Raw genomic sequence first — 17,955 nt, forward strand, 5'->3', positions numbered from 1 at the left:
AGCGTGCATGTTATGGGTACCTGTCGCAGCAACTGTAGTGACCTACTTTCTTTTTGCATATACTGTATGTTACGGTTTCGTTTATTTTTTATTTGGTATATTACCCGCAGCGCCTTTTTGGGCATTACCGCAAGGGGCACAAACCTTCACAGAGTGAATCGTAGTCTTGCGGCCAACCAAATCGGCTGGTAACATATTCCATTCGCAAATCGTTTTTGGGAAAAAAAGTTTCCAAAGGTCAATCCTAAGGGTATTTGGCGTAACTTTAAGGACTGATAATGCGCTGTTTCTAAATAATCTTGTACTTGATGCGGCAGCTCTGCCGTCCCATTTTCTTTGTCTTGCGGTCTGTATGGTACGGTTAGTTATTTGCGTCCGTAGCATCGCATGCTTAGTTGTAGCGTCAACTGTCCTTTGTTTTCGCATCTACTGTATCTGTAGGATATAATTACTGATTGCGGCAGCTTTCGTGGTCTATACTCTCTTGCTGCGCGGAATGAGTTTGAATTCTGTGACGCACACGCGTACCCTTTTTATTAGAGACCTAGCCAAGGAGTGCATACGCATTAGCTGTTACATACTGTTGCTGTAGACCTTATTGTTAATTGCATCAAGCCTTGTGCCTTCCAAGTTATTGTCCTAACTGTATTAATTTTCTTCCAGTGGGCGATGGCCTCATGGTTACGGAAGGTCGCCGTCGAGGCTCTAGAGGCGTCCGATTCTCACGGCATCCCGTCGTACCCGAGGAAGGCGTGTTTTGATTTTGTTTCTTCTGCACGTCACATTATCGCCGATGTGGAAAAAAAAATGACCTAATTGTTTTGTTGAGACGCGGGACCTGAATGGTCGAATATATAATTTTTTTTTCGCGGTAAATAAAGCATTGTGACATCGAAAGTTTGTGTAAACTTGAATGAATCACCGCGAAGGGCTGCAAGTGTATTTTGCAATGACTCGATCGCTCGCACAGAATACATAGGCCAAATCGGCCACGAAACTCTTAATTCGTATATTGCCGTTTGCCATGATCAATCAATCAATCAATCAATCAATCAATCAATCAAACACACACACACATATATATATATATATATATATATATATATATATATATATATATATATATATATATATATATATATATATATAAATATTTCAGCGTCAAGCAAACAGGCAACGTGATATACAACTTGCGCATCATCAAACGGCGGTATAGGCCTATATTCCTGGTTTCCAGTGGGAGATGCACCAAATGTTACTTCAAGGGAAGAAGGCCGATGGTTTAAAGTTTAAACTATCGGCATTCTTCATACGGTCACGCTTACGGGACATCCAGTGGTTTTATTAAAGTTATTGGTTCTTCCTGGAAATGCAAGAAAAGTCGCTGAGGCGCTCCCTTATGTAGCCGACACTCGTACTTATTATCTTCTATCTGCACATGAGATAATCTCGGCATGTGCTCACCGCGTTGACCTCATCCAACGCTGCTGACAGTCGATGAACGTGCTGATCTACGGACTTGTGAATGGTGAGTTCCCTGTCACATGGGGCAAGTAGTGCACTGCGGGAGTGCACTTTGCCGCTAGTATCACTCGCACGCTGCCACACGGACTCGCTGCAAAAGTGCACTTGCCGGCGAGCGCGTTCGCCAAACTCGCCTCGTTGCGACGGAGTATCTAGCCTCGAGCAGTGGCTCGAGAATAAGATATTATCCGAAGCCGAGTTCACGGGATTTTTAAACTATCGTTTTCGTTATTAGCAGTATTCTTATGGAATAAAACATACTGTACCGCAAAAAATTACTCTGCTATGCTCGCTCTCAGGCAGTTTACAGCCACGACCGCCAGGGGCATGTCCAGCACGCTCCGTGCAATGGCCTTCGCCACCGCATTTGTACGTACAGTTTATTTTAAGGGCTGCTTATACTGTAACACATTATTACTTGAGAACCATTGCCTGAAATAACGAATACCCGTTGTACTACTTAAGTACCCATCGCCATTACCACCATTACAAAGTACACTTCCCTTTCTCGTGTAGCAGCGCGCCCCCAAAGTTACATTCTGATGGCGTAAATGCACTCGCTCAAAATGACACTAAATTTGCCGGTGTGACTGGGGTATGCTGGTCTCTTGCGTTGTAAACCTCGGAACTGGATCTTTCCGTCTGCCAAACCATTCACCTTACCAAATTCTGAAAATAAGAACATTAACAAGTCAGTCGGTACGGTCCACGAATCTTCGCAGTCACGGCCATGACGGCCACCCCTGAGCCACGTATTAGACAGTCACGCGGCACCAAATTCCTCTTCGTTCATCGTCTCAACTTAGCGTAATTTCGCACAATGATCGTTCTCTTCCAAACGCGTGCTTTCACGAATAAGTCCTTGACTTCGTAGATGTAGATGTAGATCCTATCCTGCTGGCTCACACCCACTCAGTGGGATTGGCCAAGGATCGTGTTGCTTTCTCGGCGGTTTGCTTAGTACGCGTCTTCGCAGAGTACGACCCACCTTTCAGATACAGGACCCCACGGTTTCTTCGAAGACCAAGCGGAAAGATTGGGAACAGTAATACAGATAGCTTTCGATGGCAAAGCGCCCACAATGATATTCGAACGTTCCGTACGCCACATTAAATTACGAGTCACCTGCTGAACTGTATTACTTCTTTATATCTTCCCGGCTTGTGCGCTTGAAAATCAATGAGAGCCACGTATAATGAACCTCGCATTGCTCATAAATAGCAGCGAGAGTTGTCGTTCGTGCGTACTTAGCACATGTTGAGCGACCCCAATTAGGATAGCCTTTCACGTGCGGCAGCTGCAGTCAGGCGTTCGTCCACTCAGTCACGCCTTTGTAAGTGCAGATAGAAACACTTATATCTGTCCTCTGCGAACGCTGCAGTCGGGCCATATCGTCGTCCTCAGGTCCACCTATATGGCGATGAAAAACAAAAACTTACACTGCCATGTTTATATAGCGTACGCGCCGGCACGTTTGAAATCAGTTATACAAACCACTCAGCGGTCACACTTCATATGTGCATCACTCATGTTTGTGTATGTACACAGGAAGGTACAGCGAACAACGCTGCAGCTGACAAAGACGACGCTGTGCGTATTGTGAATACTCAAGTAAAAAAGTGGTATACACCGCACAGAAAATTAAGCAGACCACGGGCTTCGACACTCAGGCTACTTCAGGTCGGGGCGTACCCTAACCCCGCGCTGTTGCACAAGATTTATCCAGAAATACAGCCAACTAATGCATGTTCATTATGCGCGGATATAGCGAATCTAGAACATATATGCTCTGGGCGGTGCCCCGCGTTACGCGGCGGCGAAGTCATCACGCCGTCAAAATGGGAGGCTGCTATTGCAGCTCCGGGCCCGTAGAGCAGCTGTGAGCAGTCCAACGGGCCCGCGACGCAGCAGAGAGACTTGGTCTTTCTGTTCCGACGTGGGAGCGGCCCGCAAGGTGCTAGGGCGCGTTCCGAGGGACCAAAATAAAGTTTATTCATCCATCTAACCATCCATACGGCATGTTGAGAAAGCCGGCTGCTATCTCTAAGTTGAGAGCTGAATTAATGTGTTTGCGAAATTTGCGGCTTCAGCCTTAACGACCGCGGTGTAGTCTGCTGTGTATATAGTTAACATTTCGGAGGCGTACGAGCGATACTGCCACTGAATTCTAAAGGGACACTAAACGACGACGACGACAACAACAACAACAACAACAACAACAACAACAACAACAACAACAACAACAACAACGAAAAAGTTCTAGTATCAGTGAATTAGCCTTTCACAATACAAAACCATTCTAAGCTCGAGAAGGCGTTTGGTAAGCGAGAAAATGCGCATAAACAATATACAGATGGCCGACGCCGTAATTGCGGTTCTAGCACAACACGCCCTGACGTCATACTTATGACGACGTCTATTATGGCCTACATGATCTGTATAGGTGAAAACTGATTACATTGTTCTGTGTGGGAATCAGTATTTTAGGGAAATTTCACTGAGCTAATATATGACCAAAATGCGCGAAAAAAAGGACATTCAAGACCGTAACCTCACGCTGACATTCAGGAGCATCTAAGTTGGGCGCAAAATTCAACAATGAATCTTTTACCTTTATTTTTTCTTCTAATAATATACCTCATAACGAAGTCAGCCATAATAGAGTTATGAAATAACAATTTATCAGTCTAGATGGATTTAGTGTTTCGCTTCAGTGTCCATTTAAGCTGATGCCTTGGATTTCTTCTTAGCGCAGTCAGTCCACGCGGTGGGAAGAATTCGTTTCAAGTAATGACCCAGCAATTCCGGCAGCCAATCACAATAGACAGAAGTACATCTATTATGACGGAAAGGCTGGGAGGTCGGCCTGAATCAAAGTTCTGACCTGCAGTTCAGAGTAGGGTAAGGTGTATGGGTGTGAAAGGGAAATGGTGTTATTTACGAGGACGGAAGATGGCATTGAATAACATAAAGAACCGGAAGACTTCAAAGTACAGTAAAAAACTCGTTAATTCGGCCTTCGTTAATTCGAGAAATTGGATAATCCGGATGTGTTCTCTGACCCCGGTAAGCATACGCATGGTGTAACGGCATCAAACTCGCGTTAATTCGGTCATGTTTGGCCGCAAGCCGGTTAATTTGGACAACGCTCGGAGCGCGCCGAGCGAGAAGTGCCGAAAATGTGCGACGCGAAGGAGCGCAAGCGGCGTTAGCGGACAAACAAACAGCCGCGGGCCTTCAAAAAGGCGGATACGTCCCACAGTAGCGTCGTTTTGACTTTGGGCAATGCGCGCTCAATGTCATAAAACTCAAACAAGGTGGAAGCTGTTGAAGAAGAAAAGCATCAGCAGCGGTCCGCATGCTGGCACAGAACTCTCATGCTGATAGACGAAAGATCAGTCGCCGACCAATGTACCGGCGAAAAGGTTATCGTCACCTTCGAGTGGTGGCGTTGGTGGTGTAATAAGGGAGGGGATTAGAGCACGTTTCGGGTTAATTAAGACGCGCGGGTGTTTAGCCGCTTTCGCATTGTGAATGAAGTTGCGAATGAAGAAAAGTGCGGCTTTCAAACTGCGTTTATGCAAAGTAAGTACTGCATTTACCTATTCATCGAGACGATGCAAGTGCGTTGATGTAATTGACATTCCTTTATAGTTTCCTTGATACTCTCGATAATTCGGAATTTGGCTACTTCGGACATTTTCCCGGTCCCGTGAAATCCGAATTAACGAACTTTTACTATGTTATGCCCAGATTAAGAACTTACCGTTATGTTTGGTAACCGCACTGACGTAGCCTATCAAAGTGACCCTCCTTCTCCTTGTAAAGCCTCTCTTGTATTGCGTTGTCGAAGGCATTCCTTGTTCCGCCAAACTCCTCAGGTATCAATTCAGAAGGGATGACTCCGCAGAGTGGAGATAAGTCACTGCCGATGAAGTGAATCTGAAATAGACAGTTGAAAAGCAAGGTTCCTTTGAATGAAAAAAAAAATCATTGCTTTTCGCTGCCGTATGGCATGTCGGCCTTTTCTTTAACTCTATTCTTTAAAGCTCGCGCAAGTTCACATGAGCTGAGCTGATTGAGTGGTGGACGGTGTTCGAATTGGAAATGCATGAAGCTCTTTACAGTTTTCCTACACAAAAACTTTGAAAATGTATAAGATTAGAATCGAGTAAGAACGACAGCTAGTGAATTGGTAAAGATGAAACAAAGTACAGATGGGAAGAGACCGCAGCAGGGGTCACATGGTTAAGCATCCGCCTCCAGTGAGGGAGGCGCTGTGTTCGATTCCCCGAGCCGCGAGGTACCCACCGGTTTTTCTTTTTTTCTTTCTTTTTTTTACGGGGAGAGAGGTACCCCGGCCTTGCGCTCTGTGTTTTGGGTACTCATTTCTCGAAAAAGTGGCATCTACTTTCCGCTTTCTCGTCTCACTTCCCTTTTCCCTGCCCCCAGTGACGCTGCGGTTAAAGAAATGAGCGTATATCCTATCCTCAAATCATTACACAACAGAATTCGATCAGATATCGTTTGTGTTGCTTGGTACTCCTCTGTTGTGTTGGTGTTTGCGTAGTTTCGTTCACTTATTACCTTCTTATATGGTGCACGGAGTAAGCTTGTTCTAAAATGACTGTAAAATGGCTGAGAGGGGTTAAAATGTGATCGTATCATCGTTTATTGCACAAATGATTCGGTATCGCTGATGACAACCATTATGGTTACTGTGCGTTATATAAATGATACACTTTAATGAAACAGCCAACGGACAATTACGTCGAGGAAAGCATAAGATACACTAAATGTCTTTAACTGTAGTGTAGTAATTAGGATGTAAATTGAAATCAATTAAAGTGGACGAAAAAAAAAGACACCCTTTCCGTCGGTCGGATCCGAACCCACAACCTTAAGATTTGAGCTACGACGGAAGGCGCTTTCCCGTCCACTGCGTTGGGTAATTCTGTACGTGTAATCTCTTGGAGTGTTAACCAGCACCACTTGTAGCCAGGTGCGCATATATCCGGTCAGGTGCGCTTAGCGACGTGCGCATATATCAGCACTACTGGATGAACCAGCATCATCAGTCCAGGGGCGCGAGTCTGGATGTATCCACCTTGTGGACTCCATATATCCACTTCCGCCTACACTGACTGGCTGGAGCTCGGCGAGCAGCGCGCCCCCTGTTTCCGGTCCTTCTTCCGCTACGTCATTTTAACGTCACGAAGTTTTCACAACTCTCGACACAAATGAGAAGCACGAAATGCGCTCAACCGCAACGAATGCTGCCCCCAGAGATCCGCTTTTGGACGCACATCTCGGAGGCCGTGCATAAACTATAATCACGTAAGCCCTTGAATTAGGTTTAACGCGGCCGCCCGCCTGACGCACCTGGTAGGTCGGTACACATTCCCTGCGTCGTTCGCAAACATCTAAACACGTTCATACGCAAGTTCAGACTTGTCAAGTTTGTTTAAGTGTCCTGTTACTGTACATTTTATCCACTTTCTTTCTCTTTACGCTGGGTTCGGTGCGTCCATGGCTGGGGCAAAGATACTTTGAAATTGTATCGCGATACGATACAAGATACCCAGGCAAGAAGTATCGGAAATACAGATACAAGATACTGCCGCAATAATTGTATCCGATACGATACTTGGCAATTGTATCTTAAGATACTTCGATACATTCTCAAATTTGTTGTTATAGATCCATATATTGTAGCAGCAAACGCCTATACACGAAAATGTCTGCTTGAAAATTTCTTAACTGTGACGTATTTTGTTTCACTTGAATGAAATGTCTGTTAGTATCTCAAAAGTTTTGCCCTTCTTGCTCAAAGTACATTAGTTTCCTTCCAAATCAACTTATTGGGGCTTGTTTTAGCTTCTTCACAGGACAACTCTTTATACACTTCGCTGAAAGCGGTTCTTGCTTGTCATTTTTGGAATTGATGGGAGTCGCTACTCAGCATGCCGACCAGCTAGCGGGTTGCCATATTATCACAATAACGTCAATAAGAAGCATTCGCACGACGGCGCAAATACCGCTGTGGACTTTTACCTTTTCCGTAAAGGACAGCTTGCACAATACCGTACATCAGCAACAACCCTAGTAGCGACCTTTTTTTTGGGGGGGGGGGGGGGGGGGGGGGTAGGAGGGGGGCAGGGAAAGCATGATGTATACGGGGATTGAGACCGTTCGCTAGAGGCCCGGCCGGCACACATGACCGTCTGTGTCCCATTTGTTTTCATTTTCTAAATAAGTATGTTCGTGAGCTACACAGACATGACTGGTCTCAAGCATTTCTTTCGTGAGGAACATGTGGTCACCATGTGCTGAAACATAACCGTAGAACAAAAACTCTATATTTCAATCCGCATCCAGATTTCACTCGTTGTGTACATCGGTATCGATTTTTCTCGAATCCTGACTCCAAATCCTCTTCAGAAATGACCTATATATGAGATATAGGAAAGTATTCCTTTCAAATGGCAACGTCATTTTGTTCAAATTCTCTCCGACCCCACCATTATCACTGTCCCGGCCATTGGAGCTAAAGTTCGCGCACTGCGACCCGCCGGCTATAAGCTGAGTTTGAGACCCCTGGTGTATACGTAGATGACGTAAAACTGGAATGAAATTCCATGTTCTACTTAGCTGCTGCCTTAAGGGATTCTTTGTTGATATACTCACTAACGTGCAATCCTTTAGCAATTTTTCTTCAACGAAAGAACATGTGCAGCACAGAAATGTCTCAGACGTATTGTATAGTTGCACAAAGCGTCGCAGGACACCGCCGCTATTCGCGCTGTTGCCGCTTATAGCTCACATTACGTAGCGATTAGTAATACGAAAAATATTTAAGAAGACCTAAAACAGGAAAACAAATATAAGTAAAATAGAGAGGTGGTTGCGTATCAAACATTCACATTGAATGAGTATAGAAACGTAATACAGACGACGACCTTAATAGCCCTGAAGTATATCGTCAACTTACCTGTTGAGACAATAGAAAATTCAGTGCCTATGGAAAACTCCCTGAAACAGCTCGTTGGGACGCTCATGAGTAAAACGGAGCATTCAGTAAAACAACGTTTCTCGAATCCCCTTCCTAACATGTTTCAGATGGCTCCTAATGATTTCCATTATTATAATGCAAACTCAATTTCGCTACTTTCCTAAGCGGTAAGCAGAATATTTTGTACTGTATACTCAAGGCACGCTCACATAATAATATGTTTGTTTTCAAAATCGCCTTAGCAGCGTGTAAATGTGTAAACGGTATTACAAATAAAGCAAAAGAAGAATAGAGCAGAAATTTTACTTTGGGAGCCCGTTACAAGAGACATACTGCAGTGACCAGACCGGAAAAACAGTGCAGATACCTAGGTAATGTACGTGATGCAAAATGACAGCTAAGAAAGCACATGTGCTAATAATCAAATTATGATTTCATAAATTCTTTGAATAAATGTAGATGGAAGTGAAAAATACGGTACGCAAAGATATTTTCTGTTAGGTAAACGCTTCCTCTATTAGGTCTAGCATCAGTACCAGTGGTGCTAAAGTTGTTAGAATCTTATTTGCATATAAGTTAATTCATTGCATGCAAGTGAGACTTACATCCACGAGATCCTTCAAATCGCTGATACGTAAAATCCACGCGACGCAAAGCAACCCCAATCTTGCACGCATCACATTTCGTTACCGAGCAAGACGCAAGATAATCTTCAATAGACAGTTATAGTTTAGCGGGTTTAACGGAATAGCGGGCTTACCGGAATAGCGGGATCGAAGTGCGCATGCGCATTACCGTAAACGACCCGTAGCGTTTACCGTACGCACGCTATTTTTCAGATTTAGCGTTAGCGTGTTTGCGTGGTTAACGTAGTGCACGTAAAACATGGCGGCGGTTTTGGACGCCCGCTTCGAACTGAATTTAGCGTTGATGTGGACGGATCCAGTTCTTTCGTAGCAAACGACTGTGCGAAATGGCTTCGCTTGCCTTCAGGTAGCTTCGACGACATGGTATTGCGGATAACTTGGCGTAGTTTTTGAGATCGCTTCCCATTTCGTACGTCCCTAGGCCTATCTAGAAGATCGGTGTAAACAAGTCTGCAACATGAAAATTTTCGCTTTTGGTGCTTAGTTCATATTTATTTACTTTTATTTTGACTAAAAAGAGGAGTAATATTGCTGCGTGCGGGGACACAGGCGAGCATTCTCGGTTTTGTTCTTTTCACTTTTTTTTAATGCATTCAGCCTTCGCTAGGTGGCGCCACCGTCCCGGCTTGGGCACGTAAACGCTATCCCGCTGAACTAAAACACTCTTTCCGCAACTAACGTTTGCGGCACGGTAACGCTATTCCCTTAACCCCTGCTATCACGCTAACGCTAAACTATAACTATCTAATAACGACACTGGAACAGCATCAGAATTTGCGCGATAGACGCCGCACCAGTGGAGTACGCGGCGCAGGACAGTGGCTAAGAGCAAGTGTCGCGGCACTGGCGCAACTCAGCAACTCAGCAAGGCGTTGTTTCGGGCTAGTTGGTAATCTATAATTACAAGATTTATAGCGCGGAATTTCTACACAGGGGACAGAGAAACACGACAAGCACAAGCGCTTGTGCTTGTCCTGTTTCTCTGTCCCCTGTGTAGAAGTTCCGCGCTATAAATCTTGTATTTATAAATAGAAAAGAAATCGAGAAAACGAAAGGTACGTGGGTTGGGAGTAGACGTCCGCGTGCTTTTTTTCTTTATGTTCTACCCTCACTGGATGACTCTGGCGTAAAAATAAAATAACGACACTGCCTTTAGACTTATTCAGACGGCTTAGTGGTACCAGTACCAGATTGAGAAGCGGAGCTTGGCCAGCGATTATTGTTTCGCACTGTTGTGTTGCGATAAAAGTATTTTGTATCTTAAGATACACGATACATTATCGAATGTATCGGAAATACCGATACAGATACTAGTCTTTCGAGACGTATCGCGATACCGATACAAGATGCCCATAGAGTATCTAAGATAGTATCTAAGATACATGTATCTACGATACTGCCCAGCACTGACCGTGCGTAGACGTTGTCAAGAGCGCCGTGACGTCACTGCTCACCGCCTTTTCAAGTAACTGAATGCGCTCCCCTGTAGTGAATATGTCCACTAGGAGGATACATCGGGAATATCTCCCCTGCGTTATACCCACTGCGAGACGGACGCCTGTCTTGCGATCTATGATAAGCGATATCTTGCCTCAGATGTCTCCATCGTGCGCGCTCAATGTGAGCAGCTTTCTCTCAAGTGAGCCTGTTCGTATTGGCGTAATATATATATATATATATATATATATATATGCTTATTTCCCAACAGTTTCGGAAGGGGCCCTCCTTTCTTCGGGGATATCCCCCGAAGAAGGGATATATATATATATATATATATATATATATATATATATATATATATATATATATATATATATATATATATATGCACATAAGTACGGAGAGGTAAGTCACCCTTGCCTTTAGACAATCCTGGCTACGTCCCTACTTGTTCCGGAAGTTTCTCGCGGTATCGCTCAGTTCTTTACATTGGGCGGTGGGTGTATTGGTGTTTGTGAGGCTGGAGTATGTCGTGCAATTTTCAACATACGCCTGCTTACTATTAAGGCACGAAGATGAGTGTCCGAAGTGCTGCGTGCTTTGCGTCAGCCTTGTATGGTATATAAACCAACCAACCAATAAGAAACATTTCTCTATAGCAAAGAACGAACGAAAGAAACAAAGAGAGAGAGAGAGAGAGAAGAAAGGAAGGAAGAAAGGAAGGAAGGAACCATCAACTTTAAAGGGGTCATGAACCACTTTTGCAAGTAATGATCTAATGGCCTCAGTATCGGAGTGTACTGCCTCCCGAATCGATTGCCGCAAAAATTTCTCGAATCCGTCAAGAATCAGCGGAGTTACGGGGGTTTGGCGCACGCTCCCAGCGCTTTCTCTCTTTTCTCGTGCCGACGAGCGCACTGGAAGCTAGACAGGGAGGGATGGCATGGGGGAAAGAAGTTAGGCCAGCGCGCGTCATGAAACGCGATCGCTCTCCCGCTGTGATTCGCTTGCGCGAGTGCGGCTACCGTGTACTGAGGAGGGCGCCGGCAAGTGACGGCACCCCGCGGCAAAAAGCGCATCTGATCCGAACGCCGCTCTCGATTTACGTCGGCTATCGGCCAATAAGCGTGCTATGTCTCTGCGACGTACAGCGGACAGACGCCCCGCCCACCGACGAGAGTGAGAACCGGCCTCTGTTTGAAAAGAGGGTGCCTGGGGAAACGGCAACTTCGCGCTCCGCTTGTGGCCATTACGCGGCGCGCACGACTGTAATATTTGGCAGAGCAGTTCATAGCCGTGTCAGCTTTCCGCAGGATGTGTTTTTTCAATCAGCCCAAGGGGTGCTTCATGACCCCTTTAACGTTATTTTCACCTTACCCTGCTTTTCAGCTTTGCCGACAGGAACGGTTTAGCAATGGCGTAGACCACTTCAAAGACAGCCGGCGTGTTTAGGAAATAGATGCCTTTCAGCCGTACCGGCAAGCAATCCTGAAAAAGGAAGTTGCCTGTTGTGAATCATCAGCAGCATAACGACCTCGAAACATGAATTCCCTCGCTCCCTCGTAGAAAACCTGCGTTAATTAAAAAAAGCCAATGCTCCTGTCTGTGGACGTTATAATACGTTTGAACAATGATGTAGCATAAACTTAGACGCCGCGTTTGCAGTGCCGCGTCAGCAAATGCTATGTTCTGTGCATAATCATTAAAATCGCAAAAGCGATACTGCTTTATTATATACAGTCAAGCCTTGATAAACGAACTTTAATATAACAAAGTTCGCGATATAACGAATTATTTCACTTTTCACGTGTTCATAAAACTACATCTATATCGAGCATTTGGGGTTCTTTAAAGTGCACCTAAATAAAAGCACACGGGCCCCTAGCAGTTCGCTTCCATCAAAACGTGGCCTCCGGGGCCATGGATTCGATCCCACGATCTTCGGGTCAGCACTCAAGCACCATAACCACTAGAGCATTGCGGCGGGTGGGTCACGATGGGTTTCAATCACACTTGGACTTTATACGGAACATTACGGCGACGGCGAAACTTCTCTTGGAGTGCCGTTACAATTGCTAGCGCAATAATGAAAAATAACGTGACGAACGTGGCTTGGCATATACGGCAGGCTCACAAATTGACAAACAAAATCACGATTTGACAAGCATGCCGCAAACGTTCGAAAGCTGTACAGTAGCTGAGCAAAAAGAAACAAAATATTTATTGAAAAAATCGAACAGCAGAATTTTGTTGTCATATCATATACCCAAATGTACACTTGCCTGAGTTATTGAAATGAGCCTCGCAAGGAACCATGGCGTCATCTGCATCAGATGATGGGTGCCGAAGCCCTTGAGGTCTAACACGGCAACGTATCCCCGTATCTGCGTCTCTTCTTCAAGAAGATTGCACTCCATGGCCCACAGACCGCAGCGAAATAGCTCAGGAATGGAACAAATGTCAGAGCTCCATGCCCCTGCAAACCATAAATGTATGTACACTCGATTTTCACATTTATACAGTGTTCGATGTGAAGCAACTCCTACTTAGTCTTCAGCAAAACCGATGGACTTATAGTTCCATCTGTGCGCAGTACAGGCAGCAATAAGGAGAGTCAACACTCGCAAGAAATTATGACGGTTAATGGTATTTGTTTCCGGAAATAATAAAAAAAATGTGTTCAAACGTTTAATAGCACGAATTTAGCTCAAGTTGGATGGCATCATTACATCCTAATAATAAAAAAAGTAAATATGATCTATAACCCTTACATTGTCACATTGTGGCGACGAGTACTGTTCCCGTCCTATCTCGAACACCGATTGAAAGAGTGCCTCAACACTATCCCAATCGAACTTCTGCATTGTGAGCGCGATTACCTGGCTGAACATTGGTGCTCGGTAATGGGCACGTGCTTGTTCTTTGAATATGATTGCTGGGCCTTGTGAGTGCGGTGCCCAATGATAAACAGTGTTTACATGTTTGCCGTGTTTGCATGTCTGACTGGGCACGCGCCCCACTCCGTTCCGTTGTTGGTATAACTGTTGCACTGCTAATAGTTACTTTTATATATGACATGATAGGAGCATCACTTCACTGGAAGCACCAATCAACAACGGCATGCAGTGACATTAGCACTCCAAAAGTTACTCTTATATCGCTAGTTTCCTCGTGAGAACGTGTAGAGGTAGAAAAAGTTACAAGAACACTGCACCTGTACAGAAAATATTGAAGGCGTACTTTCATAGTGCCTATTGAAATGGATACGCGCTATGACTAGATGCCCATTGTTAAGATGTTCAGGCGTGGCATTCGTATATGGAACCACAAGTCATCATCTTTCGTACGATAGTTTACAAAGAAGCGTATACGAAAGCATGAAATCTTAAGACACTTACCACAATTAGTAACCGATACCACTCTCCCCAGCGGGTCTCTTTCATCGGCATACATTATTAGCTTGTGTTCGCGGAAGACTGTCTCGTACAAGGCACTGGACGTTGTGACCTCCTCAAAGTATTCAGGCATGTTCTTTCGGGCACGGAAGTACCTTCGTATCCTTTCCAAAGCTTCCGGCACGTTGTACTTCCGAATGCGTAGAAACATGAGGAGGAAGTCATCATCTGGAGGAACTCGAAGCCCGTCATCTTCTGAATTAGAAAGATGCCATTCACACTGCTTTGTTATTGTCAACGGAAGTAAATTACGAATCTTGCGTGATGGGCTTATGATATGGCACGCAAGTTTTAAGAAAATAACAACGAACTCCGGCGGGATTCCTGTGCTAAATGTATATTGGTTTTTGCCAAAGAAATTCCCGAGAGTAACTTACAAGCTTTCAGATTATAGTGCGGAACATGCATGTTGGCAAAACTTATGAACATTAAAACCCAGCGTTACCGTTGTCTGTGATTTGGACTAAGGAATAATTAACTTCAGGTTATGCATAACTGGCACCTGGTTAATACGAGTAAAGCAGAACTGCGTAAGTCGCTAACGTGAGCAAACTAATTTAGACAAATAAAACTTTTCATTTTCGCATCTTCATAAATATCTCAATCATGGGCCGGCCATTTTTTTCGATAGCCACCACGACTGCATATTTAATATGTTAGACTGCCCCCCCCCCCCCCAACTCTGCCTCTGCTCTGCCTACGCCTTTGGCCTACTTTGCGACTCTTGTTATTCATTACCGTTGGTTGTGGCTGTCGTGGAACATCGGTTGTGTGTACAAACTGGCGCGCGCAATGCCATACGAGCTAGCCGTCAGTAGCACTTACTTTACACTGCATCTCGAGGCATATTGGCGTACGCAAAGACAAACTCATGCACCATACTTGCTGTATACCTTCAATAAGTTGGCGTAACTGGGTCAGCGAGCTTCGTTTGACTTCTGGTGTTTCTCCAAGTTCAAGCCTTGCCACGGTCTCAAGATCTTGCTTTAGGCCACTAGCTTCGTCGGCTGCAAGTGTTGACTGCGATCAAATGGAGAGGGAATAACTGCTGAGATTCGTGGTCCAGTCTTAACATACTTTACTGCTTGTATAAAGATACTGACTCTAAAGCAAAAAAAAAAGTGCAGGACAGTCCAGAGGCGTAGCCAGAAATTTTTTCCGGGGGGGGGGGGGGGGTCCCATACTTTATGTATGCTCGTGCGTGCGTTTGTATGTGTGCGTGTATATATACGCAAGCAAAACTGAAAAATTTCGGGGGGGGGGGGTTTGAACCCCCCCAACCCCTCCCCCCCCTTGGCTACGCCCCTGCAGGACACAATTCAGCGACGACAACTAACCCGCTCTCTGTAAGGTGTCATCTTTTAGATCATGCCTTACGGAACTTTTAGCTCGTAATTGTCACCGATTTACGTGTAACGATACACGAAATCCAAACAGATGGTATCGTTTTATGCCTGCTTAACAGGCACACGTAAAAGTTTTTGTATGTGTAAAGGCTAAATTCTACTGTTTGAAGATATAAACGAAGTGGTCACGTTAAAACAAAAAATTACATTACACAAGTTTAACTTGGCACTGTGAATGCTAGTGACAATGTTATCTTTTTGGTGTAAAAGTAGCTTACAGATCGTTTATACAAAAACAAGTGCCCACGATATGCAGTATATACCTCACCTGAAAAGGGAAGAAAACGAATGCTATGAAATACATGCTTATAGTCGTTGCAAACGCTGAACCAGAAACCTCAAAACCCGAATGCAATTTACAGCTAAGGTATGAACAAAACAGCACCGAATGAATGAATGAATGAATGAATGAATGAATGAATGAATGAATGAATGAATGAATGAATGAATGAATGAATGAAATCTTTATTGCTGTAACAGTGTTCCGAGCGTGTAAGCTCTGGACCGCCTTAGTCGTTTCAAGCAATTTTATGGCACACAGGTCGAAAAAGAGAATGAAAAAGCAAAAAAAAAAAAAAACGAGCTAGCGTGGAACACGTACGCGCACACGCACACGCACAATAGAATGGATCGAGGGGCATGTTCTTGGTGAGACGCAACAATATCTAACCGATGTATAGTGAAGGCGAGAAATTGTAAGTGAAGTTAATTGCACTTTTTAATTGAGGCGCTGCAGCACAGTCAAATGTTCATATAACCAACATCCCGGTTCCCTTCAAACTACATCGTTGCGAGGGTCACGAACCATATCCCCATAATACAGCAGGCACCACTAGTTACACGGGTAATTTCGTCGTTGTATGGCGTGTGAGTGTATGAAATAAAAGGCGTTCGCCGCCATGGCTAGGAGTGCCGCTGGTATACCACTCCCACGGCTAGGCACTCGTAAATACCCGAGAAGTGGACGGCTGGTAGTGCACCTCACGGGCGGTGCAGAGGTTGCGGGTTCGATTTCTACAGGCAGCAAGTCGCTTTTCTTTCGTCCACTTTTAGTTTGCTTTATCTTAAAGCTACCACACCTTACTCAAAGCATGAGTTATTTCTTGAACGGTGTGCCTGGTTTCGCTCTGTGTTGCCTTCACATGGTTATGTCTGGCAACAGAAAACATGCCCCTCGATTAATATTCCTTCTACTCGAATGCACACATATCTTCAATACATGTTTACGGGCACCCGTGCGGCGCTTACCAAGTCACGCCTCAATTTTCCAGCAACGACTGTGTGCCAATGCACTGCGCTGTATACCATTTTCGGTTACTAGCACTTCTAGTGTATTAGACCTCCTAGAATGACACCTTTCAAGGAAACTGTTAGTTGTGCAATTAATGCATTTCATACCATGATATCTTATACTGTTGCAGCGCCTGCACACACTGCGTAGAGTTAGCAGAAACACGGCTTACCTAACATTTAGCTCAGCCAACGAATTCCGATTTAACAATTAGTGTGATTTCTAATAGTCACGAACATCTTTAAAACTTGTTGCGCTGTTACAGCTTTGGTTCACATATCGGCGTAATCAGTCGTGAGCGCGCTTACTTACTCTTAACTCAATGAGTGAGTGTTGGTATTAGTAGGAGAAGAAGTACCTGCTGTATTGCAGGTTTGTCAAAGCTTGTAACGGCTCTCTGAAGCAATAAATTCAAGGTTAAAGTTCCTTGCGTATTTTACTACGTCGCTCGACTGTGAATAGCAGATTGACTTGAGTAGCACTTTCAGGCTATACATTTTAAGGAAACAGCGTACTATAGAAGCTGATTCAACCGAATACGTCTATCAGTTTTCTTCTTGGTTCTGTCAAGGCGCCTGTCAATGAAAACAGTGTGCGAGGAACGCAAAAACGAAAATACGACCTACCATCGCCAGCCTCGTATCACCAGAGGGCCAAAGGCGGATACCGCAGCCTCCCCGTGGCGTGCGGATAACTCCAACTCCGAGAACCTATTGGCAGCAAGCACAATGTTCGACGTGTTGTTTCCAGCTACCACCACACTATGCACTCGTAGGATGAACCGGAATTAAAGCGTGGAAATCGCACGGTGCCCTGCACGAAGCCTTTTCATTTCCACAATTTCTCTCTGTCACATCGCAAACGCAGCAGCTTTTTACCAGCTGGTTCGAGTCACACGCGCTACGTGCCGCCGCGGAGCTTCAATATGCGTGTAAAGGGTGAGTGAGTGCGTGTGAGGGAGAGCGGAATCGGCGGGACTGCTAGCTATCGCCGTAGGCATGCGCGAAAGCGTCGCAGCGAGACGCTGTTGCCGACGAGTGTGAAGGCCGTGTGAGGTCAAGCAACCCTCCCTGTTGATGCTTTACACGCGAAGCATATCATGCGAACCAAAGCCGCTTTCAGCGTATTTATCTAGCAATCTCTGTGCTGCTCTCGTGGCCGTTTCGTTGACTTGATATCT

The 17,955-nt window shown here is 44.9% G+C and overlaps 1 protein-coding gene across 2 annotated transcripts; it reads right to left on the bottom strand.

Moving 5' to 3' along the window:
- Positions 1-2,269: 2,269 nt before the first annotated feature.
- Positions 2,270-17,691, bottom strand: LOC119383638 (alpha-tocopherol transfer protein-like). 2 transcript variants are annotated; one of them, XM_037651906.2, is made up of 7 exons: positions 17,402-17,691; positions 14,972-15,098; positions 14,022-14,273; positions 12,906-13,099; positions 12,001-12,111; positions 5,291-5,466; positions 2,270-2,934 (listed from the first exon to the last, which is right to left on the bottom strand). In XM_037651906.2, exons 1-6 carry the CDS (start codon positions 17,402-17,404, stop codon positions 5,293-5,295), a joined length of 861 nt encoding a protein of 286 aa, XP_037507834.1. In that variant the 5' UTR covers positions 17,405-17,691; the 3' UTR covers positions 2,270-2,934; positions 5,291-5,292. The 2 variants fall into 2 exon arrangements, with proteins under 2 accessions (XP_037507834.1, XP_037507835.1); XM_037651907.2 differs by lacking the exon at positions 2,270-2,934 and adding an exon at positions 4,091-4,408.
- Between the last annotated feature and the right edge of the window lie 264 nt (positions 17,692-17,955).

The sequence above is a fragment of the Rhipicephalus sanguineus genome, chromosome 2, assembly GCF_013339695.2.
Source record: "Rhipicephalus sanguineus isolate Rsan-2018 chromosome 2, BIME_Rsan_1.4, whole genome shotgun sequence".
NCBI lineage: Eukaryota > Metazoa > Arthropoda > Arachnida > Ixodida > Ixodidae > Rhipicephalus > Rhipicephalus sanguineus.